The sequence below is a fragment of the Pan troglodytes genome, chromosome 9 (assembly GCF_028858775.2).
Source record: "Pan troglodytes isolate AG18354 chromosome 9, NHGRI_mPanTro3-v2.0_pri, whole genome shotgun sequence".
Taxonomy (NCBI): Eukaryota; Metazoa; Chordata; class Mammalia; order Primates; family Hominidae; genus Pan; species Pan troglodytes.
In genome coordinates, this window is record NC_072407.2 from 123403104 (window position 1) to 123430870 (window position 27767).

The 27767-nt window shown below is 46.6% G+C and overlaps 1 protein-coding gene and 1 long non-coding RNA gene across 6 annotated transcripts in view; one reads left to right on the forward strand and one right to left on the reverse strand.

The window, feature by feature from the left end:
* The window catches only part of SORL1 (sortilin related receptor 1), a 185445-nt gene that overhangs the window by 6481 nt on the left and 151197 nt on the right, over positions 1–27767 (forward strand). For all 5 annotated transcript variants that reach the window (XM_063784581.1, XM_016922169.4, XM_016922170.4 and 2 more), the window contains exons 2-3: positions 17069–17185; positions 25228–25353. In XM_063784581.1, the coding sequence (XP_063640651.1) occupies positions 17096–17185; positions 25228–25353 (216 nt within the window). In that variant the 5' untranslated portion in view covers positions 17069–17095. The remainder of the gene's footprint in view (positions 1–17068; positions 17186–25227; positions 25354–27767) is intronic.
* On the reverse strand, positions 24419–27738 carry LOC134807388 (uncharacterized). Its single transcript, XR_010147695.1, has 2 exons — positions 27505–27738; positions 24419–27272 (listed from the first exon to the last, which is right to left on the reverse strand). It is a non-coding gene; the product is annotated as an uncharacterized LOC134807388 (long non-coding RNA).

Below are 27767 nucleotides of genomic sequence, written 5' to 3' on the forward strand. Positions count from 1 at the left end.
TTCATTTTACATCTGGATAAAAAACGGGCTTTCTTTAGTGTATCATCAGTTGGCAGTGGAGGCGAGCACCCTGCAGTTGCGGTACACTTACACAGAACAGCACGAGGTGGGGGTTTCCACACTTAGCATTATTAGCACAATAAAAGTGGGCAAACCTGAAAGCTTGTCGACTATCTCTGTACAGTCAGACAAGAGGTGTGTGTATGTGTGTGCGTGTGTAAAGGCTGAATTTTTAATTTCTAATTTTTGGCGAGGGTGTGAGATGCTCTCCATTCCTTCTTCCCCACCCTTCAAGATGCTGACTCTCCCACCCCCGTCAAGATAACTTTATTCTGGAGAGGAATACCCCTCATGGCACTTGGAGATTTGAAAGGACTGCAGGAAATTTGGTGGGCATTATTATTCTATAAGTGATTTATTTCTACCCAGGCAATAGGTTTATTAGATCATAAGTAACGTGAATTTCACTTTTATGGTCAGACTTACTGCGAGGAATTGCAGATGGAGTTTGTAGGTTAGGATCAGCACTGGCAAAATTAATTTGACCGTGTTATTGCCTCATGAGACTCCCAGTCCTGCAGTTAAGATTGACATCAGCAAAAGTATAAGGTCGGTAGGGGAGAAAAAGTAGGACCAGAGGAGGGGGTAAATACACTTGTTTTCTAGAGTCAAATTGTTCCTTTTGAAGTAGAAATTATTAATAAAAGATTACCCTGAGTTCTGCCTTTTCTCACTAATTTCACTTTAGCCATTTCTTCAGGAAATACAGAGTTAAATGTTCAACCCTTGGATCCAGGACGAACCTTATAAACATATCACCCTATTGTGTCATTTTGTTGGTGAAGAAACTGAAGCGTGGAATGGTGAAGTGACTAGTCCAAGGTCATACCGGGAAGGTGGCCTGCTCTCTAGTTTTTGTCTGCATTGTCTCAGTGACCTTTGCTTGATTGCAGTCACCCTGTCTTTATGCAATGCTGCTGAAATACCTCCTTTCTAAAATAAAATAGATCTGGTATAAAGGGGGAAAGGATGGTGGTGACTGGGTGGGAGCGTTGGATTTCCCTCCACTATTGGTCCCTGGGCAAGAATGTGTGCCCCAGGGCATGTAACTAATGGTGGCCACAGGCTGCAGGAACCTGCATGCTCAGTTCCTCTTGGGCCCAGATCCTTGTCCCCCTGTCCCCACCCCATATGACAAATATGTGTATGAACAAAAAGAAGTCATCAAGGTCCTTGCTCTTAACAGCGACACCAGCATGGGGCTGATGGAGGGTGGGAGAAGGAGGAGGAGTGGCCCACTTCTTCATTGGGCCTCCCCAGTCAGCCCAGCTCTGCTGTGCTCTTGAATCAGCATTCTGGGAACTGGGAGTTGGGGGCTGGTGGGAGACAATCCCTCCCAGTGCTCAGGTCCCCTGAAGCTATAGTTTAGGTTGAGGAAAAAGCTTTCTGGTTTCAAAAATATGTGTACATGTGCCATTTCTTTCTTGGGTTTGGTTTATGAAAAGCTCCAGGGGATGTGGGGCAGGTTGGACATGAACTCTTTTCTCACTGGGAGTGACTCCCAAACCCTGGGCTTTTGAGTTTCTGGGCCGGCCAGATTGAGTTTGGTTCAGCTGAAGGATGGAGAACTAGCAGTCAAACTCATAATGAGGAATTCCTAACCGGAGGGTGAGGATACAAGGGTGAGATTTTTCTTCTCTGTGGCTGCCTTCCTATGCCATTGTTGCCTCTTGCTCTGAGGTTAATAAGAAGTGGAATTAATTAGAATCTGTAAGGATTTGAGTCAGATAAAAGGAAGAACTTCCCTGTACTGGGCTTTCTGCCACAAGTTCTATCTGGTGCAGACCCTTCAGAATGCAAGCACAGATTGGTGACTGAAGGGGTTTGAGGTGCCCCTCTTGGAACTCTGGAGTAACTAACATCTATTTGGAATGATCTTTCTAGCAAGGATGACCATTGCCTCTGTGTTTCCCTGGGGCAGACCTGGTGTCTAAGTTGTCTCTGGTGGTTATGAATAGCACCCCCTTCACTCTCAAAAGTGTCAAGATGTGACAATAAATTATATGGTCCTACTTTTAGCCTTAAGCCAAGTTCCACTTTGTAATCACGACTTTCCCCTTCAACGTTTAAACCTAAGGAATGGTGATGTTTTCCAACAGTACTGCTTGACTTGAGTGTGGTTCCATGGGGGTGCAGTGAGCTGGGGAATAAAATTTCATTCCTGCTTTTAGGAAATTTACAATTTAAGGAGGAGAGCAAGCAGATGCAGATACAGGCATGTCAATGTACCAGGATGGGAACCAGGAAACGTGGTCACAAGAAACCAGCCACAACTCTACAATGGTGTGATAACGGGCTGTGTGAGATGCAGCGCATGGGAGATGGAGAGATAAGGGGTGGTGGGCTCAGACACTGTCCAGCTTCTTGCCCTCTGACCTTTGGGTGAGGTTAAGAGGACACTGGCAGCACAGGTTAGGGCTGGAAGCAGAAGCTGCCTGAAGGAAGCAGGCCTAGAGGCGATGTTAAGGCCACCAGCTTCAGGGAGAAGAGAAGGGAAGGCTTTCTAGGGGAATACTTGCATTTGAGAAAGAGCCCTGTGCTGGAGTCAATGTCGGTCCTTTTTCCTCTGCTTCGCTAATGTCTTGGGTAAACTAGGCTTGGTTATTTTGACCATTTTCCTCCTCAATTTCTCTAAGGTGGGGAGACCGGCTTCTGCCATGATTACTTAAAGGCACATTTATGATACTGAAATGTGATTGTAGGGGTGAAAATAATTTGCTGGCAGATATCAGGACTTTTCTGCCCATGTTCAAGGCTCACGCCTGTAATCCCAGCACTGTGGGAGGCCGAGGCGGGTGGATCACTTGAGGTCAGGAGTTTGAAACCAGCCTGGTCCACATGGGGAAACCCCATCTCTACTAAAACTACAAAAATTCACTGGGTGTGGTGGCAGATGCCTGTAGTCCTGGCTACTCAAGAGGCTGAGGCAGGAGAATCGCTTGAACCCCGGAGGGGGAGGTTGCAGTGAGCCGAGATCGCGCCATTGCACTCCAGCCTGGGGGACAGAGTGAGACTCCATCTAAAAAAAAAAAAAAAAGGCAAAGTTTAGAAGTTGAGCCCCTTCTTAAAGGCCAGGTCCAAGAAGAGGGATTCCCTAATTCATGCCACGCTGAATTTCCTCCTGATTTCTCATAAGCTCTGTCTGTCTGCGCCATCATACCTGCTTTTTCCTCTGCCTGAAATGATCTTCCCCAACTCTTGTCCTTGCCTGGGAAGCTCTTATTCCATTCTTTAACATCCAAGGAATACCTCTTGGTATTCTCAGGCTATGGTGGGAAGAGTTTCTTCTGAGCTTGGAGGCAGCACTTACTGCCTTGTGTTAGAATTGCTCGACTGTCTCATCTTCCTGTTTGCTCCTTGAGGGCATGGATCAAGTTCTCTTGTGTTTCCCTGGCACTTGGGAGGCCCTTAATGAGTATTTGTGGACCAGCCACGCACCTGGAAGAAGAGAGGCCCAGAGGGTAGGAAGCACATTCACATTATATAAAATGTATTTGTAAGGAGGAATACAGTGAACCCACACATGGATAGTGAAAATGAGATGGCTCATTCGGTAGTGAGGATGCAAGCGGCATGGCCTACAGATAGTGGAGCCCTGATTTTCCTGTGCTATATGGGAGTTATTTTCAATGAAGAGCTTGGATTCTGTTTTACAGAATCCTCCCTTTTAGGGCTATCATTCTGGTTTATGCTAATGGTATTGTTTTGGGGAAAAATCCTTTGGAATAAAGCACAAAGCCTAACAGGATTTACAGGTTTATTTTCCTTCCAACAAGCTCTCTCTTCATAATTCCTACATTTTAGAAGCCAGGGAGTATTCAGTGTCCTGATTTGAGACTGAAAATAAAGTGTCTATTACAGCACAAGGCCCTGGGACAAAGGGTCTCCTTTGGGGGTGGAATACCGTTCAGCTTTAGATCTCTTTTGAGTAGATTCTTCCATGATACACTTGCTTGGGAAAGAATTGGCTGGTTGATTCTGAAGTTAGGATGTTTGACCTGTGTGCTTCCAGAATAAGATGAGAAGGCAAAGAATGTGCTGCTTCAGGTTGGCTTTTATGTAGCTAAAGAGTTGCTCGGGGCCTTGGGTTGGCTCAATAAGGGACGTGACCTTGAAAAGCTCTTCCTGGTTCCACTTGGCGTCTTTTCTTAGGGAGCTCTGTGCCCAGTCTCTGGCCACTTTTAGTTCATAAATAGCTTGCATGGTTAGAGGCAAAGAAGGTGGAGGCTTTGCGAGGTGGAAGGAATGGAGGAAAGGGGTTGGTGAGAAGAGTAAGGAGGTGGAATTTCGAGGGATGAAATAAAAAGCTGTCTGATTAGGTAATGCACGTTTACAAAACAAAATTTGTTCCAAAGAGTATGTGGTAACAAATTTCCTTCCCTCTCATGCCCCCTGTTCACCCAGAGCTCCTTTCCGGGTGGCATCCGTTGTTATCAATATTTTTGTATATCTTTCCAGAAACAGTCTATGCATGTACAACACGTATGTACATAAAATTGTAAACTTGAATTATAAATGGCTTCCTGTTATCTGTAGTCCCTGGTATCCTGAATAATGAGATTAACTTTAGCTCTAAATTATATTTGTGATATTATGATGGTGAATTGTTAGAAAATTACCTGAAGTATCATAATATAAAATAGATGATTACTTTTTTTCCAGGCCAGGTGAGAAAAACCTCATTCTCCTTTCACTTCAAGCGTTCTTGCAGAGCAGGAGAGCAGCCTGATGTAGCCCTCTTGTAACTTGGAGAGATGCTGGAGCACAGTTCCCTTGAGATGTGGAGTCCAGGCTTGTAAGAGCATCAGAATACAGTGATCATGGATCTTGGTTTTAATTTGTGTTCTGTCTGAGAATGTTTTCTCTATGTTCTGTAAAATGAAGTTAATGGTATGCTTAATAAATTGCTTTGAGACTTGGGATCCACGAGGCAGATCCTTATAGCAACGAACATCCCAAGGCAAAAGGTGGATGTTGTAGGAACATTTCATTGTCAGATTTTGGTCTGTTCCTCCTTAGAGATGACGGCCATCTTTATAGTGTCATTGTTGAATCCCAGGGCAGAGATAGTTGGAGCCAGCTTTGTTCCACCCACTGTAATGGAGGGACACGGGGCAGTCTTATCATAATCTGGAGAGCAGGTAATCCAAAAAATAATCGATTTGCTTTTGCTATGTATTTATGTAGTCTTTTTTTTAAAGCATTCGTTTACCTTCCTAATTAAGTTTTGCTCAGGTGAATATTAAAATGAGTTTGCATTCTTTGATCTATTGATAAGGGAAATGGCTGGCCTAAATGTATTCAGGGAAAGGCAGTTTGGAGTTTAGAATTTGCGACAATAATTCAGATGCAGATAATTGAGAGTTGATAAAAATGTATTAAATGTTTTAAATGAATAAAAATGTATTAAAACCTGGGGGCATTACATTGACCTTTCCTCCATTTATTTGGATTTAAATAAATGTGATGGAAAGTAAAAGAGAGCTCACTGCATTTTTGGTTTGAATATTCGGGGATTAGTATTTCTCCAGAGGTGGTCTGGGCTGTGGGGGTGAGGCATTCTCTGTTGATGAGCATGGGACCTTCCTATGCATTTTCTAGGTATGCCAGACACTGTTGGCAGATGGTATAGTCAGTCTAGCCACGTACATGCAAAAATCAATTTCCCTCAATTTAAAATGAGCCACAGTTAATTTCGACCTAATTTATTGGTTTATCGACCTGTGAACCCTGGGCCTTCGAAGAAGTGGCATGGGCGGCCTTCAAGCACTGAAGTGGCTGATGAAGCTAAAATCCAGAAAAGGCAGGGTGGGCTGCTGAGCAAGATCAAGATTTGAGTTTCCTCCTGTGTTATTGTGAGATGCTCAGTTTTTTTTTAACTGTAAAATGACCAAAGCTTTGTGCATTTTATGGTGGGTTCCATAAAAATAGGACTGTGTAACGATCACAAGTACAATAGTGTGTTAAAAAATAATTACAAAGTTCTGTTATCCACTGGGTAACTGTTTATTATAATGGTAACCTCCATGCCCATAGCACTGCTACTAGCCAAGAGCTGGAAGATCCTATCTTCCTGGCCGCGTCCTGGACCCTCCGATGTGGCACTGTTCAATAGATCTTTCTGTGATAGTGATGTTCTCTGTCTGTGCTGTTCACCATGTTCACTAGTCAGATCTGGCCATTGAGCAGGTGAAATGTGGCAAGTGTGACTGAAGATTTGAAGTGTCTTTCACTTAATTTTAACGAATTTAAAGTTGAAATAGCCACATGTGGCTCTTGGCTACTGTGTAGACAGCACAAGCTTTGACGAGGCCTCTTCTTCCCACCTGTAGGCAACCTCTGCTTCACCCAAGAGAGAAGTTCCTGCAAAGACCTGCTCGTGTAGGCATGGCAAACAGGGCAATAAAAGCAAGAGTGGAGGGCTTGGGTCTAGACCCTAGGTATTGGTGGCTGCTGCTGCCAAGTTGAGTGTCAGGAGACAGTGGTCCTTCTTTCCTAGGTAGGAACTCACCAGGGGGACAGTGGAGGGCCAAGTGGGTCCGGTGGTTGGCTCTAGGGCATGCCTCTGCACAGTTGCCTCCTTCTGTCAGTCACTTAGTCAATGAAGGCTGGCTATTCACAGGGTGAACCAGATCTCTGTGGCTTCACTTCTCATCTGGACTTCCGCAAACACTGCACTTGTATCGGGCTTCGCTAAGGTGGAGTGCAGACCCTGCACATTCTGTTTAGCAATGAAAGATGTAAACAGTGCCTTAACAGTGGGGCCATCTCCCTGCCCTGCCCTTTGCTTCCTGTGCTTTTGTTGACTTACCTTGATGTAGCTGGGTCTGTCTTTCTTCCCTTCAACCCTCCAGATTGGCATGAAGACAAACACTACAGGCGTGTGGTCTTCATCTTTGCATATAAACCTCCCCCACTTCTTGGCTGACCTTTTAACTTAGCATGCCATTGCTGTTGCTGCTGCTGCAGGCTCTTAGCTTGGAAAATCAGGACCCTTCACAATGATTTATCTCCAGTCCTCTGAATTAGATTCAAAACACAGCTACGAATTCTCAGAAAGGCAGGCTGATGTGATTATATCCCAAATCTGAGTGGCTGACAAGGGCAATAAAAAGATGTACCTATATCAAATGCATTTGTGCCGTGTAGAGACCAGTATGTTGTTTATTATCTCCCCCTCTTTCTGGGGGTTTTTTAAATGAAGAAGGTAACTGATGTGACCTCTATTATTTAGAAGAGAGACTAGCCTGTTGAGTAGAAACCCTGGGGGAAGATGACTAGGGTGAATCTTACATGAAATAAATGTGGGGGTGAATCAATGGGTGGGCCCTCAGTTGGGATTTTAATATTTTCGGGATACTGAGATGATTTCCTTCTGACTTTGGTGGGCTGGTGAGCTGAGGTGTAGTGTCATGATGAATTTTTGTTTGTTTTTTTTTTTTTGAGACAGAGTCTCGCTGCGTTGCCCAGCTGGAGTGCAGTGGCTCTATCTCGGCTCACTGCAACCTCTGCCTCCCAGGTTCAAGCGATTCTTGTGCCTCAGCCTCCTGAGTAGCTGGGATTACAGGTGCGCACCACCACACCCAGCTAATTGTTTTGTATTTTTAGTAGAGATGGGGTTTCACCATATTGGCCAGGCTGGTCTCGAACTCCTGACCTCGTGTTTCACCCACCTTGGCCTCCCAAAATGCTGGGATTACAGGTGTGAGCCACCGTGCCTGGCCTTGATGAAATTTTTAACTCTGTGCCCAGAGGCATTGGAAAGGCTGGTATGATCTGGTTGAGCCTGGAGGGCCCTGGGTTAAGAGCCACCTGTGGAGAAAGGCTAGCTTGGGGACTGTGGCTGGGAAGACTTTAATAGGTACCTGTGAGATAGCAAGCTATAGGGTTAAGGTCCCAGATAGTTAAGGACCCCATTTCTCTATTAGCCCAGGAGACACATGCGAGACAGTTCCACCTGTCTCTGCCCCAGGGACCTGGGAAGAAAGGCCAGTGCTGATCTGCCCAAGGATCTCAGCCAAGGAGCCCGAGATGGCAGGGAGTGGGGACAGAGCAGAGTGGGGTGAGTGTCCTGTGAAACCAGGAGTGTTTGGAAGGACTTGCATGCTTTGAACCTGTGCTCAATTAATTGAGTAACCTGAGACTCTGTACCTATGACTTACCTCATCTGTGTACATTTGGTTCCCTGAAATTCTCTCACTGAGTGGTTAAAAAAAAAATCTGCAGTTAACTGTGCACATGGTTTGCTGAATTTGGCAAGGTGTGCTGTTGGTGGTGGTGGTGATGGGTAGGGTGGAGGGGGATGGTTACTGCAGAAACAAGGCCTTCAATCTCTAGAGCAGAAAAATGAAGCAGTGGATGTGGAAAGTTGGTTAGAGGTGAAAGAGCTATCTAAACAGAGCTGGGGGAGTTTAGCTAGCAGACCAGAGCCTGTGGGACATCCGCCTGTTGCCTCACCTCCTGGTAGCCCAGAGGGCATCTCCTATTACTGAGAAATTGGCCAAGCCATGGGTTTAATGCACTCCCCCTTCTCCATTAGTCTTGTTTATAGCTGCCCTCACGGTGGTGAAGAAGCCACTGGTAGGGTATAGAGGCCTTCGGTTCTGGGATGTAATGTTTACATGCTTTTCTCTTGGAGTTAGGAAAGTGCTAGAAAACAGTGTCGCCTCTGGGCTGGAGCCTTGGGACCTGGAGGTTGGGTTTCCCCAGGTTTCAGAGTTCGGCTGGGAATCAAGGAGAAAACTGCCTGTGAGTTTCAGTTAGGCAGGAGCTCCTAGCTTGACTCAGGCGTGCAGTGTTTTGTCATTTTATATATGTCATCGCTTGCTCTTAGGCCTTTCGCTAATGTTAATGTTTTATGTGGAGCCGTTTTGTGAGGAATGGCTTATTTTGGTTGAGAAGCATTTGGTAATGAAAAGAAATGATGTTTTAGTGCGTCGAAGTTTATGAAATGACATCCACAGGTTGCATCTCATTTGATTCTTACGACAATCTTGAAAAATGGGGAAGATAAGAATGATTATTCATCTCATTTCAGAGATGAGTATCTTGAAGCTTGAAAAGGTGAAGTGACTTACCCGTAGTTAGACAGGTGGTAAACCGGAGAGAACAAGACTCAAACCAACCCGCTAACTTGTTTCAGATTTATGCAGGCATATTTGTCTATCCTAAGTAATCTAGTGAAATTTTTGATCTCAGGCAGGCATCCACAGCTTTTTTGCAGTACTTTTTTTTCTCCACCTTTAAAACCTGGAGATCTCACATAATTCCACTTTCTCCTGGCCACACTGATCTTGTAATTTTTCAAACACAGCAAGTCTCAAGGCCCTTCTCCTTCCTGGCTTTTGCTCTGCCCTGCCTTAGGTCTGGGTCTCTGTTCTCTGCCTCACTTCTCCATCCCCTTTTCCCTAACTCCTCCCTCTTCATCCTTATGGTGTCAGTACATAGGTCAGGTCTTCAGTGAAGCCTCACTCTCTCCCCGATATGAGGTTAGGTCCCCTGTGTAACAACAGTAATTCAATCATCATTCCTGGAATTAGTTGTTTAATGCGTGTTTTCCCTACTATATTCAGAGCTATGAGGCAGGACCTAGAATTGTGTTATTTTTCTTTCTTTTTTATTTTTTGAGACAGGGTCTAGCTCTGTCGCCCAGGCTGGAGTGCAGTGGCATGATCATAGCTCACTGCGGCCTCGATCTCTTGGGCACAAGTGATCCTCCCACCTCAGACTCCCTACTAGCTGGGACTACAGGCATGCGCCACCAGGCCCGTCTAATTTTTGTATTTTTTGTAGAGATGGGGTTGTGTCATGTTGTCTAGGCTGGTCTTGAACTCCTGGGCTCGAGGGATCCACCCGCCTTGGCCTCCCAAAGTGCTGGGATTGCAGATGTGAGTCTGCCATTTTACTAACACCTAGTATAGCACCTGGTATATAGTTAGTGCTTGATAAATACTTATTGACTGAACGCGGTGAGGGTCTATTTATGGTGAAGCTGCAGAGGGCAAGTCGGTGGTCTGGAACCATCCTGAAGAGCTGTGAGAAATGACTTTGGGCTCACAGGGAAATCCTCACGTAGGGCAAGTCCTGGCTTAGGGTGCGCTCTCTTGAGGGGGTATTTGCTGTGCTCACTCTGACTGTGTTTCCTGCACATGGCCGTGTGTTTTCAGGCAGTGAGAACCACCACATTGCCTTAAAGTCTGTCTCTGAGCTTAATCTCATTTGCAAAAGGTAGCATTTCATTTAATTGTTCTCTGAGATTCTTTCTGGCTTTGATATTTTCCTCATTTTTTTTTTTACCAACTGGTAAATTAAGGGGTGATATTATGTTCATGAGAAAGAGAGTTTTCCACAGTTTCTTTTTAGTAGGGAGCCCCTCCCAAAACAGCAAAGCACATTCGCTCATTGACAAAGTGGGTTCACCAGGACAGAGTGGCACACAGAGGTAAACGGTAGATAGGTTCTCGCTGCCAAGGATCAATCAGAAAGGGAAATCAGCTCTCTAAACTGATATTATAAGGCAGTGAGATTATGATTATCATCCTTTTAGCAAAGAGAAAGGAAAGGGCATATTTGTATTTTTCTCTGTAGAATGGTCATGGCTCCAGTGAAGGAGATAGTAGTGAATGCTAAGTTCTAGTCCAAGGTCATTCTCTCCTTGTTTCCTCATCTGGAAAATGGGCAGCCTGAATTCATCAGCAAAGTAGTTCAGGAGTTCTGTAGGTGAAGCATCTTGAGCAAACTCAAAAGTCAAGTGAGTGAGCTGAGATTCCATGAACTGGGCCTCCCTTCCGGGAGTGCTCGTAAACTAGATTTCAGCTTTCCTTCTGAGGTGAGCAGTCCAGGGAGGATAATAAGCTTGCTAAATATAGTGAGAACACAGTCTTGAAAGGGGACAGTGAGAGGCAATTTGCATACCTAGCATTTAGGCCATGCAAAGGGATGGTTTGGGAAAACCTTGTTCTCCTTGGACCTCAGGAGGCTGTCTTTGGCTTCCTCAGTTTCGTCATATAGTTCAGGGGAGTGCCTGGCTCCTTCTGTCCTCACAGTTGAAGGACAGGATATTTGTTTTATGCAATATTGTAGAATTTTGAAAACGCTTCTTTGTATTTCACTGCTAGTGAAGCAGAGAAATGAATCAGACTGCCTTATTTGTCCTCCTTGTACTGCGTTTTGGGAGGAGGCTGTGTAGGAGTTGTGAGGACTGCAAGCTGTGGGAGTCTAGGACATCCTGATCTTTGGGTTTGACCAATTTGAAAGAGGTGTAGAGAGGGTACCTGTGACCCATTCTATTCAGTGGCCGCACCTCCTGCATAAGCCTCAACAACTATACAGATTTCGGGGGTTTTATTGGAAACTTCTCATCATTGGCTTAGACTTGCAACCCTAATTCCCCCAGAAGTGCTCTGTGTGAGCTAACAGGTAAGAAGTGATTAAAGAGCCTACAGGGTGCCTGGCACCTAGCAGACCTCAGCGCCTACTTCATCCGCAAGTGAACGCATGAGTAATCAGTCCCTTCATCCAAGCCATTGACTTCCTTCCCTCTATTTATAACAACCCAGAACTTGAGGACTGGGTGGTAGCAGGTCCTTCCCCTCACTCTGAATAATAGGAGGTGAATCATTTCACCTCTCCGGGTTGCCAGGGCATGCAGGGGGCTGAGGGACAACACGTGTGGGGTGATATGGACTTGTTCGATGAAGATGCCGAGGCGAGTCAAGGTGTGGGTGGCATCCACTGTTGTGAGCTGGCGGTGGATGCTAGCCTTGGGCCTGCGGCTGTTTCTCCAGCTGGGGACAGGGAGGCCTGTGCGGATGCTGTGGCTCTGCAGATGCCGCTGACAGCACTTTGAAGGATTGGTTTGGCCAGAGACCCAGTCCCCAGCCTGCCTCCTGTATGACTCATTCTAGCTGCATATTTTGGTAGCATGAGGGCTTGAGATGAGATAAAAGGAGCACTTCTTAAGAGTGGAAGCTCCTAGGTTCTTGATTAGCACTTGAGAAATATAATGTTCTCTGCAGGTCCTAGAGGCCTTAAAAAAATTTGGGTATATTTCACATTACATAAAATTAGCCATTTTAAAGTGAACAGTTCAGTGAACTTAATATCGCCGCAATGTTGTGCTACCATGATTTCCCAAACATTTCCATCGCTCTGAAATGAAACCCCTTACCCATTAAGCAGTGATTCCCTCCTCTCCAATCTCCCAGCCCCTCGTAACCACTAATCAGCTTTCTCTCCCTATGGATTTACCTATTCGGGACATTTCATATAAATTGCAATCATGCAATATGTGACCTTTTGTATCTGGCTTCTTTCACTTAGCATATTGTTTGTGAGGTTCAGCCACATTGTAGCATATATCATCAGTATATCCTAGAGTTTTAATGACCATCCCAAATCCCCAAAGACAAGCCCCCCGCCAAAAATGGTACATCTTTCTAGCTACCGTCATTTAGTTCCAGCTCCTGCCAGGAGGCAGGGGAATCAACTAGATTCATTGTTTCCCAAAGGATGCATTAGAAATACCTGGGGTTGGGGTGTGTCTCCTTTTTTTTTTTGAGACGGAGTCTCACGCTGTCGCCCAGGCTGGAGTGCAGTGGCATGATCTTGGCTCACTGCAACCTCTGCCTCCCAGATTCAAGCAATTCTCCTGCCTCAGCTTTCCGAGTAGCTGGGACTACAGGCACGTGCCACCGTGCCTGGCTAATTTTTTGTATTTTTAGTAGAGACGGTTTTTCACTGTGTTAGCCAGGTTGGTCTCCATCTCCTGACCTCGTGATCTGCCTGCCTTGGCCTCCCAAAGTGCTGGGATTACAGGCATGAACCACCACGCCTGGCTGGGTGTGTCTTTTAAAAAAGACTGATTCCTGGGCTCCAGGCAGAGGGCGACAGAGCCGGTAGGCGTGGAGTGGGGCCTCTTAGGTGATTCTGACCTTCAGTGGGGCATGGGACCCGCCTAGGCCAGGTGATCTTGGGGGGTGGGGTGGGAGGAGTTATCTTGACTCTTAACGACCTGCCAATGAGCCAGATGCTGTTTGTTGTTTATGATGCAGTTTCTGTGTTCAGAGGTTTCTGTGGCATGTAATTTTTCTCTGTTTGCCTTCTGAGGGGAGGCACTCGGCCCCTCCCTGTTGCCTTAACAGCTCCAATTAATTGTGTCTCATTTATCAAGCTCCAGCTATGCCCTGTGAGCTAGACAGGGGAGAGGGAAGGTTGTTCACACCCCGGGGTTGTGGTTATAGCTGATTGCACGTCAAGGTTATGTTCCTGGGAAAACCACCCTCCCACCCACTCCCAGGCCAGTGTCTTCTGGGTGTGGGACCTGCGTGGGGGATTGGCGATGGAAAAAGGCTTGGGGAGGAGGAAAGGGGAGATCAGGGGGAGATCCTTGGGGATGGATGGAAAAGGAACCAAACAAACCGGAAGCCACTGATTAAGTAAAGGGATCTAGGGACCTGGGGGTTGTTCTTGATTGCTGGGGTCTGCCCTGGGCTGCTGGTATCTTGGCCACATGCCATGGAGAGCTAGCAGGAAAAGCCTGCTTTGTTGACTTCTTTTCTTTCCCCTGGGGGTGAGGATGGGGGCAAGGTGGAGACAGAGGAGACAGGTGAGGCCAGAGGGTAGAATGCATGTCTTGATAATAAAATTTACTTCCTGTCAGCCTGCCTGCTGGCTCCCCTGTCCTGCGCGCATCCATTCCTGATTCCTGCAACTAGGTCTGCTGTGGGGGGATGGGCACCTGGGCTGCCTTGGGGATCAGCTGTGACTCACCAGGGAGTTATTCTTATGACCAGGATGTGCCTGACATCTCGCCAAGCAAAGGAGCTGAGCTGTTCCTGCGAGTGCCTGGTGGCCCTCGTACAAGTCATTTCTTGCCAGGGATTTTATCCCCCTACTGGGCTGCCCCTTTTCAGTCTGCTCTTATGAGTAAAAGGGACATCTAATAAAAAAAGCTTTTCTTAAAAAAAAAAGAGAAAGAAACAAAGTAATAAACAAACAGGTGTTTTACCAGGCTTGCCTTCTAGAGGTTTTCTTTTTTTGAGGTGGAGTCTCGCTCTGTTGCCCAGGCTGGAGTGCAGTGGCACAATCTTGGCTCACTGCAAGCTCCGCCTCCCGGGTTCACGCCATTCTCCTGCCTCAGCCTCCTGAGTAGCTGGGACTACAGGCACCCGCCACCATGCCCGGCTAATTTTTTGTATTTTTAGTAGAGATGGGGTTTCACCGTGTTAACCAGGATGGGAGATTTTCTTTGTAGAAAAGCCCTTGGATGTTTTGAGGCTTGCCCTTGGTGCTCTTCTCACCTTTCACCTGCCTTGGGATTGGTGAGGAGGTCTCCTGTCCTCTGAGTAGATCGATTTCAGCAAGTTATCTTCAGACCTTTTGCCCACTCTGATCACTGAAAGCTTTGCAACCTACTCAAAGCATTATCTGAGTGTTACCTGCCAGAGGGAGCATTTTGATGTCATCTTTGAGGATGCCCAAGTTGAATATTTGAGGACTTTTTATTCCAGATCCCAGGGGAACATGGGTGATTTTTTTTTTTTTCTAGGTTCCTAGTCCTTTATTGTATTGGCATTTGCGTAGTTTTCAATCCCCACTCTGGTTCAAGAGTGCAGATGTTTTGGGAGGGGAGGAAACTTTTAGCTGGGATTCCCAGGGCACATGTGTTGTGAGTTTCTGATCTCCAGATGGATCCAGGGGATTGGGCTGGAAAGAGAGAGGAGGAAAAGGGAAGGCTTCAGCGACCGGAGGAGATTCCTTTAGCTGCTTTCTCTTTGTAGCATTCTGGATTAAATAATTTATTTACTTCTATTTCTTATTTGCACTTCTCTGTTAGTGCTTGCCTGGACTTCTCTATCTGGGAATGAGGAGGGACATTTTGGAAGGACACATATTCCTAGGTCCTTTTCTTTAAAGTAAGGTCGCCTTTCAAATGTTTTTCAAAAAGAGTTTGATCCTGGATCAAATTAAATGCAGGTATTTAAAACCCCAAGTAACCTCGTTAAGGATTAGCCGCTTTGTCCTTCTGCCAGCCATATATGTGGCACAGGTGTTTCTCTTTTCCCTGATGACATCTGAGAGCACCTCAAGGAGTGGGTGGGGAAAGTTCAAGTGTGCTGGGGGGAGGAAGCAAGAGAAGGAGAAAGGAGCTGTGGGTTTTCTGCTGCAGAGCCTTGATGAGAAGACAGCTCGGAGGGCAGGTTGGCCCAGGCTTGAACTGTCATCAGTCTAGGCTTACTCGTGGGTGGGGTGGACTGTGTGGGCTGGAGTCCCAGAAGCTTGATTTCCTTCCACGTGTGCCTCAGACAGCTGAGGTTGAGAAGGCTGGTGGAATAGGCTTCTCTCAGACATCGCTCAGCAAGAGAGGCAGCCTGTGATCCTGGTTTCATGGCATTGTCCTGCTTCTGAGTGTTGGACCACCTCTCAGAATTTTTTTTTTGAGACTGAGTCTTGCTCTGTCACCCAGATTGGAGTGTGGTAGCTCAACCTCAGCTCACTGCAACCTCTGCCTCCTGGGCTCAAGCGATTCTTCTGCCTCAGCCTCCCGAGTAGCTGGGACTACAGGTGCGTGCCACCATGCCTGGCTACTTTTTGTATTTTTAGTAGAGATGGGGTTTCACCGTATTGGCCAGGCGGGTCTTGAACTCCTGACCTCAGGTGATCTGCCCGCCTTGGCCTCCCAAAGTGCTGGGATTACAGTCGTGAGCCACCGAGCCTGACCAGCTCTCAGAATTTTTGTTATTCCTGTCATGACTTTGCTTTCCACAGAGTGGGTGGAATGTATGGTTCAGGTGTTCAAATGCCAGTCCTCAGACAGGTGTCCATCAGCCAACAGTGAAATAAGAAAATAAAAGTAATGTAGTTTTCCATACAGTGAAACAACGGTTCTTTATTCTGAGATGATATGCTTCCTCAGTTTTCAGTGTTAACACATCTTTGAAAAAATGACAATGACTCTAGATAGTGGTCATATCGCCCCGTAAGGTGAGCTGCGTAACAGACAAATCCCAAAGGCTCAGCGGTGTGGCTGAGTTGAGGCTCCGGGTTATGAGAAGTTCAGGATGAGTGCTACTGGTTAGTGGAGGTCTTTTCCATGGGGATGCAGGCTCCTTCCGTCTTCGGCTCTGCCCTCCTCTGGGGCTTTGGAGTCCTCTGAATGCGGCCTGCGGATGGGGAAAGAAAAGAGGACTGTATGGGGGCCAGGCTGATAGTGGCCCTGATGACTTCTCTCACATTACACCTGCTGGAACTCAGTCCCAGGCCACACCTTCTGCCCCACAGCCTGAAGCAGAGTCTGCGGTGTCCTCAGGAAGCAGAGGAAAGAGATTGAGAGAGTAGCTAGTCCTGTTTTTGTGATGTCCTTACTTGGCGGAATAGAAGTTGCCAACCAGTTCTCTGTTGGCCTTCCTCATTTTTATTTTATTGGTTTACCAAATCTAAAAGTCTGAGAACTAAAATATTTCCTTACTTGAGACCTTTCAAAAATAATTTTGAAAAGCTTCACAATGATACTTCTCTCATTTCTCATTACCAGCTGAAAGTGAATGACAGTACCACCAAGCCAGAAAAAACATAGTTGGAACAGAAGTTTGAAAACCATATGATCTTTCTGGCCTATGAATTTTTTTTGAACAAGGGCAATGTTTCCATGCTTTGGTTTAAAATCTTACCAGTGCATGTCATACATAGAGTAAGGATCAGAGTAACCAGAGATTGGTATCATAAAGGATGAAAATAATCAAAGGAATTGGTTATGCCGATGAGAGCCCAAGAAGCTTTTCTACAATCTGTTTACATCCAAAATAGCAGGGGACTCATTTCTTTGTGGGGAAGTTGAGTGTGACAGAATATGCATGAGGTGGGAGGGGAAAAGGCCACCTTGGCCCAAATGCTTTAGATGGCAGAATCTTCATCATTTCTGCTTGACAAAGGAGGAAAGAGTCTTGATTTAGAATGTGTGTGGCCATCACTTATCGTGGGTCCTAATTCCTACATTGATCTCTTTCAGGTTAGTCTGAATGATTCCCACAATCAGATGGTGGTGCACTGGGCTGGAGAGAAAAGCAACGTGATCGTGGCCTTGGCCCGAGATAGCCTGGCATTGGTGAGGCCCAAGAGCAGTGATGTAAGTATTGTGTTGGCTCTGGGCACACCTTGGTGCCATCAACATGCCCTTTTCTGGTCCACTGGGATTATCGTACTGGAAAAAGTAGTGGGTAATTGGAACATGGAAGGGATGAATTGTATGACAGGGAAGATAATCTAGAAAATGATATATCCCTTGTTTGCTGAACACAGGGAGGTGCAGTCAGTGTTGCAGACAGATCCATGCAATGTGTGATTACCTTTGGGAAGTAATAGCGTATGGACTGGATTGTTGCATCTGCCCAAGAAAATACCAGAGTGCCTTCCTGGGCAGAGCTGCCTGCCTGCAGCTGAGCCAGATGGAATCAAATTGGCCTTTCCCATATGCTGGTTTCTTCTAACCCATTATAGTGGGATGAGCTGTTGAAACTGATTCTCTAATATTCTTAATTTCTATAGCTGGGTATTTATGATGTTTAGTAGGTGAGGTATTTTGAAGACTCAAGATGCCAAGGGTTATAAACTCAAAGGCCTGTGGGAGGCCAGGCAGGTAAAGGACAGGAGTGAAGCCACCTTCAAGTTTATAACACTCTTTTTTATTTTTATTTTTTGAGTCGGGGTCTGGCTCTGTTACCCAGGTTGGGGTACAGTGGTGTGATCTTGGCTCACTGCACCCTCCGCCTCCTGGGCTCAAGCCATCCTCCCACCCACTCAGCCTCCAGAGTAGCAGGAACTACAGGTGCACACCAGCATTGCTGGCTAATTTTTGTGCTTATATATATTTTTTGGTAGAGATGGGGTTTTGCCACGTTGCCTAGGCTGGTCTCGAACCCCTGGGCTCAAACAATCCGCCTGCCTTGGCCTCCCAAAGTGTTGAGACTACAGGCTTGAGCCACCACACCTGGCCATTACAACACTCTACCTCCTCAGAGAAATACGGTTTCTCCCATTTTTCTTGAAGTCTGTGGCCTTGTTGGACAATATATGTCATTTCCACTTTTGATGGAGATGCACATTCAAGAAACAATCTCCCATATCTTAATTTGAACGTACTAATGGATACTTGGTTCCTGTGTTGGAGAGACGTGGGGAAGGGGAAGGGCCTTTGGGGACCGGGAGAAGCATGCTTCCGAGGAGCATTGCTTGTCAGCTCCAGGCTCTGGTTGCTGTGCAGGATGCTGGGCCCAGTGTTGCCACATCTTCTGGTTTTCCAGAGGAACCCAGAGGTCTGGAGTTTCATGTGAAAACTGCTGAGTCTTACAAGTTGGCAGCCAGTGTATAGTTTTTACAGACACCGCGTGAGCCAAGTAAAACACATGTAAGGGCCAAAGCTCGCCCAACGGCTGGTCCCAGGTCTGCGGCCTGTGCTCCGGACTCCTCCTTGTGGGAGAGAGGAGCAGCCCCTGCCTCAGCCTGGGGTCTGACACTGTGGCAGCACGAGGCTGCGGACGGAACACCATGCTTTACAGCTTCGGTCACCCTGCATTCTGGCCGGGGGAACCTTCTGATGAATTTGCCAGCACTTTCACACTAGCCTTAAGGATACATTTATAATTCTTGAATGAAGATTTGGTCTCTGTGAGGTCCCTCTCTGTATATCCACTGTCTGGGTTGGGTGTGTTGAGAAGCAGGTGTTGGGAAGTTGTCTCAGGGACTGTTTCCAGGGAGTTGAATTAGGGCAGCCACAGAAGGGAAGACAGAAGGGCTGGCTGTCAGGATGCATGACTTTGCCCGGGGTGGGTTCTGAGCCATGCTGTGTGGGAGACCACTGCTACTGATGGCCAGTCTGGGTGTAGTGCTCTGGGGCAGGGCTAGACTTGTTTGGGGCAATGACTTTGGCCCATTTATAAATATGATCAGGTTTTGCAAGTTACAGCTGTGGCCACCACAGACAGCTGTGTCTGAATGCCTTTGGTGGCCGGGTGTGGTGGCCTGCTCCCATAGCCCCAGCTACTCAGCAGGCTAAGGCAGGAGGATCCCTTGAGCCAAGGAGTTCAAGGCTGCGGTGACCTATCTTCGTGCTACTGTATTTCAGCCTGAGTGACAGTGAGACCCTTTCTCTAGAAAAAATAAAACAAAAAATAGAAAAGAATGCCTTTGGCCCTGTGAGACTCTTCATAGACACCGTGTGTAGTCCCTGCCCATGGGCATATCCCTCCTGGGCACAGGAGATATATATACTGTGCTATACTGTGTTGAGAAATCCTTCTTGGAATTTTTATGCGTTTAAAAAAACTCTTAATCCAGACAACATTTTTTGTGAGGTAGATAAAGACCTTAAGCATTGTTTTATAGTTTTGCTGGACAAACAGGAGCCAAGAGGTGTAAAGAGACTTGCATGAGGTCACTCAGCATGTCAGTGGGAAGGTCGGGGCTGATGAGAATCAAGGCCCAATCATGTACTCAGTGTGCGAAGATGTGGTATTAGCAGGGTGACCAACTTGTCTAGGTTTTAGCACTAAAAGCCCCACATCCTGGGATCCTCCCTTAGTTCTGAGTGAACCAGGGTGGTTTGTCACCCTAAGTATTGCCAGTCTATTGAAACCCAACTCTTGCTCTCTCTGTATATTTGGGTGTGTCTGACTAAGAGCCCATTGAACATTTGAAGTGGGATACACTATTGTGGAATGAAATGGGAGATAGAGCCGAGGTGGGCAGATCACCTGAGGTCGGGAGTTTGAGACCAGCCTGACCAACATGGAGAAACCCCATTTCTACTAAAAATGCAAAATTAGCTGGGTGTGGTGGTGCGTGCCTGTAATTCCAGCTACTCGGGAGGCTGAGGCAAGAGAATCGCTTGAACCCGGGAGGTGGAGGTTGCGATGAGCTGAGATCATGCCATTGCACTCCAGCCTGAGCAACAAGAGAGAAAACTCTGTCTCAAAAAAGAAAAAAAAAAAAAAAGGAGATAGATTAAATGGGAAGGAAACGCAATGGCCAGGGTTAATAAGTAGGGATGGCAGAAATGGCCTTCCTCTGTATACAAACTGTGTTAAAGGATTGGCAGATGCAAGTGAGATGCCTGATGTAAAAAGTTAATGTGAAAAGAAATGATGACTCAGAGGCAGTAGTTGGGGTAATAACAATCCAAATTCTCTTTAAAGAAGACTGAGCATGGTTTGTAAGGTCCCATCAGCAGTCCAGAAGGGAAAGAACCTAAACAAATCAGGAACTGTGTGGGTGTTGGTGAGCGGCCAAAGTCATGCATATTCAGTATCTAAAAAGGGATGGCTCTGGAAGCTGGAATCCAGAAAGTCTTGCTCTCAAACAGGGGGAAAAAATGAATCATTATCCACTGATGAAGTTGAAGCCAGTGTGATTCCATGAAGAGAACGGCTCCTGCAGGACTCATCTGTCCTGTGATAAATCAACAAAAGAATTAATAGATGTTTATCTCACCTTTTCCTAACTCTTTGTTTCTGCTCTCTCATGATGTATTTTACAAAGCACTAGGTTTACAAAGTGCTCAGGTGCAACATAATTGGCTGAAGAGCTGTCCAGGGGTACAGTCCACCAGAAGATCAGAATCAACCAGGGGCTGGGTGAGGAGTGGCTCATGCCTGTAATCCTAGCACTTCGGAAGGCCGAGGCGGGTGGATCATTTGAGGCCAGGAGTTCAAGACCAGCCCGGCCAACATGGTGAAACCCTGTCTCTACTAAAAATGTAAAAATTAGCCAGGCGTGGTGGCACAAGCCTGTAATCCCAGCTACTCAGAAGGCCAAGGCAGGAGAATCACTTGAATCCGGGAGGCAGAGGTTGCAGTGAGTTGTGATCGTGCCACTGCACTCCAGGCTGGGTGACAGAGTGAGACCCTGTCTCAAAAAAAAAAAAAAAAAAGAAAAGAAAAAAAGAAAAGAATCAACCAGGGAAGATACTGTGCAGGATAGGACTTTCTGCTTTTGTCCCTAGAGCAGTGTGACATCATGATTGTACCCCTCAGGATTGACTGGGGAGCAGTGTCAGTTCTTACTAACAGAGGGAGGCTGATGTCTGGCCGAGCACAGGCTCTGAAATCAGAACACCTGGGCTGGGATCCCGGATGTGCCATTCATTAGCAATCTGACCTTGGGCCAGGTGATGTACCTTCTCTTGTCCTCCTCTGTCACTGACATAGTGCTTGTTAAACCTTGCTACCCAAAGTGTGGTTGTGGTCTGTGGATCAGCCCTTGGGGATTTTCTGGGAGCTGGTTAGAAAAGAATCTCAGGTCCCGTCCGGACTTCTTGAATCAGAACCTGCACTTGACCAGTGTCTTGCCGGGGCCAGGGGGCAGGTGGGGGGCGGAGAGGGGGCAGTCTGTGGGCATATTACAGTTTGAGAACATTGCTGTAAAGTACTTAGAACAGTGCCAGATATGGGGATGTTTTCTGTACATTTTAGCTGTCATCTGTTTCTCCCCTTTCTCTCCCTCCTCTTTATTATTACGTAGTTTTGAGGTACAAGGGAAAGAATTAAAAATCACTCACTTTCAAGGACCATCTTTGTAGGTAAAAAAGGATCTAACCAGAAACTGTGGGCAGTTCAGTAACTCCTCCCCTGTGCTATTTTGCTTTTTAGGGAGTAGCATCATATTGAGGTCAGAGGGGACTATTTAGTGCAGAAATCCCGTCTGGATGAAAAACCAACTAGGAGCACAAGATGAGTGAGTCCGGGGTGTTCTCTCAAATTCACCTGGAGATGGTATTGGACTGTGAGTCAGCAGCATGGTGCTGCCATGAAGAAAAGACAGCTAGAAAGGAAAGCGCAAGTCGGGGTGGAGCCACCAATCCGCTTGAGCTAACTGCACACTGGCAGAGGCCTTTTCTGGGCTGTTCAATGTGGGGGAAGATAGATAACTGTGCACCAGCTTTAAGCATTGTCCTTGTTCTATGGAGCTTATAGTCTATGCTAATTAAGTAGAAATAAGAATTAAGGACTGGGTGCGGAGGCTCATGCTTGTAATCCTAGCACTTTGGAAAGCTGACGTGGGTAGACTGCTTGAGCTCAGGAGTTGGAGACCAGCCTAGGAAACCCCATCTCTAAAAAAAATACAAAAAATTAGCCGGGCGTGATGGCGCCTGCCTGTAATCGCGGCTACTCAGGAGGCTGAGGTGGGAGGATCGCTTGACCCTGGGAGGATTGCTTGACCCCGGGAGGTCAAGGCTGCAGTGAGCTGTGCTTGTGCCACTGTGCTCCAGCCTGAGTCATAGAGCAAGAGCCTGTCTCGTCAAAAAAAGAGAAAGAAATAACAATTATGAAGGTAGGATAAAAATGTCATGTTGGAATTTTTCAACCTGGCCAAGGGAAGGAAAGTTGATGAGCAGTTCATGATGGCCTTCAGGCATAGGACGGACTCTTACATACTTGCTTTTCACTTCTGTTAAGTAGAAGACCCAAAGAGATGGATTTTGTTTGTAGGTGAGAATTAGGGAAGAGCTCTTTGATAGTGAAGGTGGTTTTACCTCCATGTGCACGATGGCAGCGGCATGGCTGAGAATCTCAGGAAGGCTTCCTACTTGGTTAATGTGGGTCTTTTCTCTCTGCGGGCCAGCACTCCTTCCAGTGCTTGGCCTGTAGACTTGGTATAAGACCTTCCTACTTAGCAGAGAAACGTTAAGATGGAGAAGAGAACATTCTCCTAGAGGTAACTTGTTGGAGTAGAGAGACAACTGGACGTGGAATTGGAGGAAACTGTCATAGTTTTGTCTCTTACTAGCGGTATGACCCGGAGCTAGCCATTCACTTCTGGGAATCTTAGTTTTTGTTTATCTCTTAAATGGAAATCTCTTAGTGACTCACTGATTCATTCAATTCATTCTTTTCTATTCATTTATTTATCACATTTGTTTACTTGCTCTTTGGTTTATAATGATATTTATTCATCCTAGAAATCTTTGTTGAGCACCTGCTATGCCCCAGGTACACTGAAAGAGACAAAGGTGAGACTAACTCCGGTTTTTCAGATGAAGAGAGAGAATGTTTGTAAAGGAGTATTACATACTGAAAAATGCTACCTTAATGTAAACTATCACCTTTGTGCCCCTGAAGATATACATGGGTGGTTATCAAATTATGGGATGTCAGAGCTGGAAGGGACTTTAGTTTCCTTCCTGAGAAGCCATTATTTTGCTCCATGTGATGTTTGAACCTAACCGGGACACTAATGTCCATGCTTGGCCAGCAGAATAGAAGTGAGAAAGTGCTACTTCGTCATTTTACCCACTCAGATTATCTGTGAACTCTCAGCCTGCACAATTTCTGAAGCTGCTTTTGTGGCAGCCCCTTACTGTGTATCTGGTAGTTGGGAACACATACTGTGTGTTCCAATAGCTTCTTCAACTGTGACCCAGATAAAGGCAGAGGCTCTGTCTTGGCCTCTTCTAACCTTAATATCTAGTAAGTATTAAAGACGTGCATGTGCTCTCTGTTCCCTTTCTACATACCTTGTGTTGACATAGGGCATTGTTTGCAGACATTTACATGTTTACATGCCCATCGTGTCTAAAGACTATGTCTTTTATTAGTCTTTGTCTGTCTGGTGTCTAGACAATACCTGGCCCACATGGAACCCTCAAAACATGTTTGCTGATGACTCAGACAAGCAAGGATTGGAATACACCCTGCTCCACTTTGAATTCACCTGCCCTTCCTTCCCTCCCTCCCTTCCTCCCTCTCTCCTTCCCTTCTCCTCCCTCCCTTCCCTTCCCTCCCTCCCACGCTTCCTTCCTCCCTCCCTCCCTCCCTTCCTTCCTTCCTTCTTTCCTTCCTTCCTCCCTTCTTCCCTTCCTCCCTCCCTTCCTTCCTTCCTCGCTCTGTCACCCAGGCTGGAGTACAATGGTGTGATCATGGCTCACTGCAGCCTGAAACTCCTGGGCTTAAGTGATCTTCACACCTCAGCTTCCCAACTAACTGGGACTACAGGCTCAAACCACCAAGCCAGGCTCATTTTTATATTTTCTGTAGATATAGGGTCTCACTCTGTTGCCCAGGCTGGTCTCAAACTCCTGGCCTCAAGCCATCCTCTCACCTCAGTCTCCTAAAGTGTTGGGGTTACAGGCTTGAGCCACTGCTCCTGGCCTCATTTTTCTTTAATGCTCATCCTAATCCCCTTTTCCATGAATCATTTGAAAAATAACTAAGTTATTATTAATATATTCACCTATCAGGCTTGTTTTTAACCCCGTGATTATATTAATTATTTCACATCTCACAGGTAGGTACATCTCACAGTATTTTCACGTCACTCAGCACTCTTTCATTTCCATCTTGGGCTACGTGGTGGAGACCCATGAGGGTTTTCTTCTCTTTTGTATGGAATGCTATACAAACAGAACTTCCCAGCAGAAGAATGAAGAATTAGATACGTTTTGGGAACCATTCAACAGATGGCAAAACAAATCCTCCGTTCCATTCCCCTCAGCTAGCCACATTCTCCCTCCTCTGGATGTAATTTGTTAAACACTGAACTCAGCCCCGGTGAGGAGGTTATTACTGTTTCTATCATTTGTCTCCTGCTCCAGGGACTTGCCTTGGCCTCAGAAAAGAGGCTTGTGTATTCCAGGCAGTGGGGACTGCAGGGGTCCCATGCTTTCTGCCCCCACATGCTTGGGGACAGACATAGAGGTGCCCTGCCTCACCTTTGTGTGTTATCTGGTAACATCTGTCATTTCCTATCAGGCACCTAATGGGAGCCATGTTCAGGATCCAGGATGGGATGTTTGAAAGAGATCTTTCTGGCTGGGCACGGTGGCTCATGCCTGTAATCCCAGCACTTTGGGAGGCCAAGGCAGGCGGATCACAAGGTCAAGAGATCGAGACCATCCTGGCCAACATGGTGAAACCCTGTCTCTACTAAAAATACAAAAAAAAATTAGCTGGGCGTGGTGGCAGGTGCCTGTAATCCCAGCTACTTGGGAGGCTGAGGCAAGAGAATCGCTTGAACCCGGGAGGCAGATGTTGCAGTGAGCTGGGATCGCGCCATTGCACTCCAGCCCGGGCAAAAAGAGTGAAACTCTGTCTCAAAAAAAAAAAAAAAAAGAAAGAGATCTTTCTGCCAGTTTCTCACCAACTCTTTCTTTTTCATCTCCTTTTCTCTGTATTCCAGGTGTACGTGTCTTACGACTACGGAAAATCATTCAAGAAAATTTCAGACAAGTTAAACTTTGGCGTGGGAAATAGGAGTGAAGCTGTGATCGCCCAGTTCTACCACAGCCCTGCGGACAACAAGCGGGTAAGGAAGTGGCCATCCCTCCTGTCCCGACTTCATGGGACTGGGTTTTGGAAAGATTGCCGCACTTAAGGGGGAGCTAGGAGATGGCGCTCTCTGTGATCTTTGTAGCATGACTGATGGCTAGTGAGTTTTTGTGCTAACCTGGGCATTTGTGATAGACTGCTGTTCTCAGGGTGGGTCTCTGCACAATCAGGCAGGCCAAGTACTGGTCAGGCAGGATTTCTAGACAAACGATGACAGGTTAAACCACAGAAAACCAGCCAACAATTATAATACCTTGCCCGACTCGCAGATGGCAAAAATGTTTCCCAGGTACACTGAGAATAACCTTGCAGTCTAATTCATGTTTTCTAGGATACTATCAGTGTGTCTGCTTGCGTGCTTATGCGTGCTTGTATGCGTGTGTGTGCATGTACGTGCTTGTGTGCGTGTGAGTACCTGTGTGCGTGTGGGTACCTGTGTGTGTGCGCTTGTGTGCATGTGGGTAACTGTGTGTGTGTGCTTGTGTTCGTGTGAGTACTTGTGTGGATGTGCATGCTTGTGTGCATGTGAGTACCTTTGTGTGTGTGCTTGTGTGCGTGTAGGTACTTGTGTGCGTATGGGTACCTGCGTGTGTGTGCTTATGCACGTATGGGTACCTGTGTGTGTGCTTGTGTGTGTGTGCAGATACCTGTGTGCATGCATTGGTACCCATGTGCGTGTGTGGGTACCTGCGTGCATGCGCATGCTTGTGTGCACGTGGGTACCTGCGTGTGTGTGTTGGTGCAACCCTCTGTCCCCCGGCCTCTGAACCTGTACCGATATGGAAAAGAAAACCAAGGCAGCAGATATTGCTATGCCTCCTGCTTTGTTTTCCCAGCTGGCTGGCCCTGGGGGCTTTGTTTCTTCAGTTAGGCAATTTGATTTGAGGAAGCGTTGACCCTGGGCCCCCAGGGAGGTGGAGGCGGGAGGGCAGGAACCGGGCAGCCGGCAAGGCTTTCCTGCCGGTTGGGTAGCTCTTAGCTCGGAGAGTTGTATTTCGTTGCTTTCTTCCCCACTCTTGTGTTACCGTGTTTGTTTCCAGGCCAGATCTTCTACGGAAAGACCCTTAGTAGAAAAACTAAGAGAAACATTCTAGTAGCAAAAGCTTTCTGCTCCAGAAAGGAACAGGCAAGCAAGATCTACAGGGTCCTCCTTCCAGTCCCTAGTGCTGGCTTCTCAGGTTGCTTGAGGTCTCCTAGCAGGGGCTGCATTCAAAATATTTAGCGACTGGTGTGGCTTGGGCACTGACCAATCAGAACAAATCCTGTCTGGAGGAGGCTGGGTCCTGGACGTCCCCTGCTGGGCCATGCATTAACTTTTGAGTTGCTGAATTTCAGGGAGATCCTGGGGAAGGGACCAGGCCATGGGAAGTGTTGTGGGGTAGGCTTAGGAAGGGCCACTTAAGGGTTTCAGGGCAGCGGCTATTGACCAGGTGGTACAGAGCAGTTGTTTTTTAACAACTGGAATGGTCATTACTGGTACATACTTGTTAAAATATCAGCTCTGCCTGATGATCTCAGAGTGGAGTGGCAGTTAGGAGGAAACTTCCCTTTCTTACCTAACTCCAGGGTGACGGAGTAATTTTTCCCCCTGAGATGAAAAGCAAGGAGAAGGTGTTGGAGGGAACTGGCCCCATAGACGGGTCAGCCAGCCTTTGTGCCCCTTTGCCCCACCATACAGTGTGGTCCCCGGGACTCCCAGAGAGGGGTGGGCCCCGCTGCTTGCCTTGCCTTTGGCTCCTCCGTGAGGTGAGGAGCCCTGCCCAGGGTCCAGCTCATAGCTGCCTCTTCTGTGGATGGATCCATATGCGCCCCACCTCTCAAGAATCAAATTACACCTGCTGATGTGTTGTATGCTTGGAAATGCAGAGTGGATTTTGTGTTCTCACATAAAAATAACTATGAGAGGGAAAGCATTTGTTAATTAGCCAGATTTAACCATTAAACAATGTATGTATGTTTTTAAACATTGTGTTCTACATGATAAATACATATAATAGTATGTCTATTTAAATAATTAAATTTGAAAAAAAACTAATCAAATATTATCATAAGTAAGGATAAAAACCACAATTTCTTTTGCAGCAAACTAATAACACCTGGATTTCTCCATTTATTAAGTTGTACGTACCTGATGCTGATGATGATTACTGTATTTACACATTGTCTCAGAGCTCACTCTTGCAGAGGTTGTGGCCTCGAAAATGCCTTGTTGTCCCTCTGGAATCTGTCTTTTCAGCTTCATCTCCTCCTCCTCACCTCCTGCTGTGGTGCACAGATACCTATAGGCAGGCTTCATCTCCTCCTCCCCAGCTCCTCCCCTAGTGCACAGATACCTATAGGCAGGCTTCATCTCCTCCTCCCCAGCTCCTCCCCTAGTGCACAGATACCTAT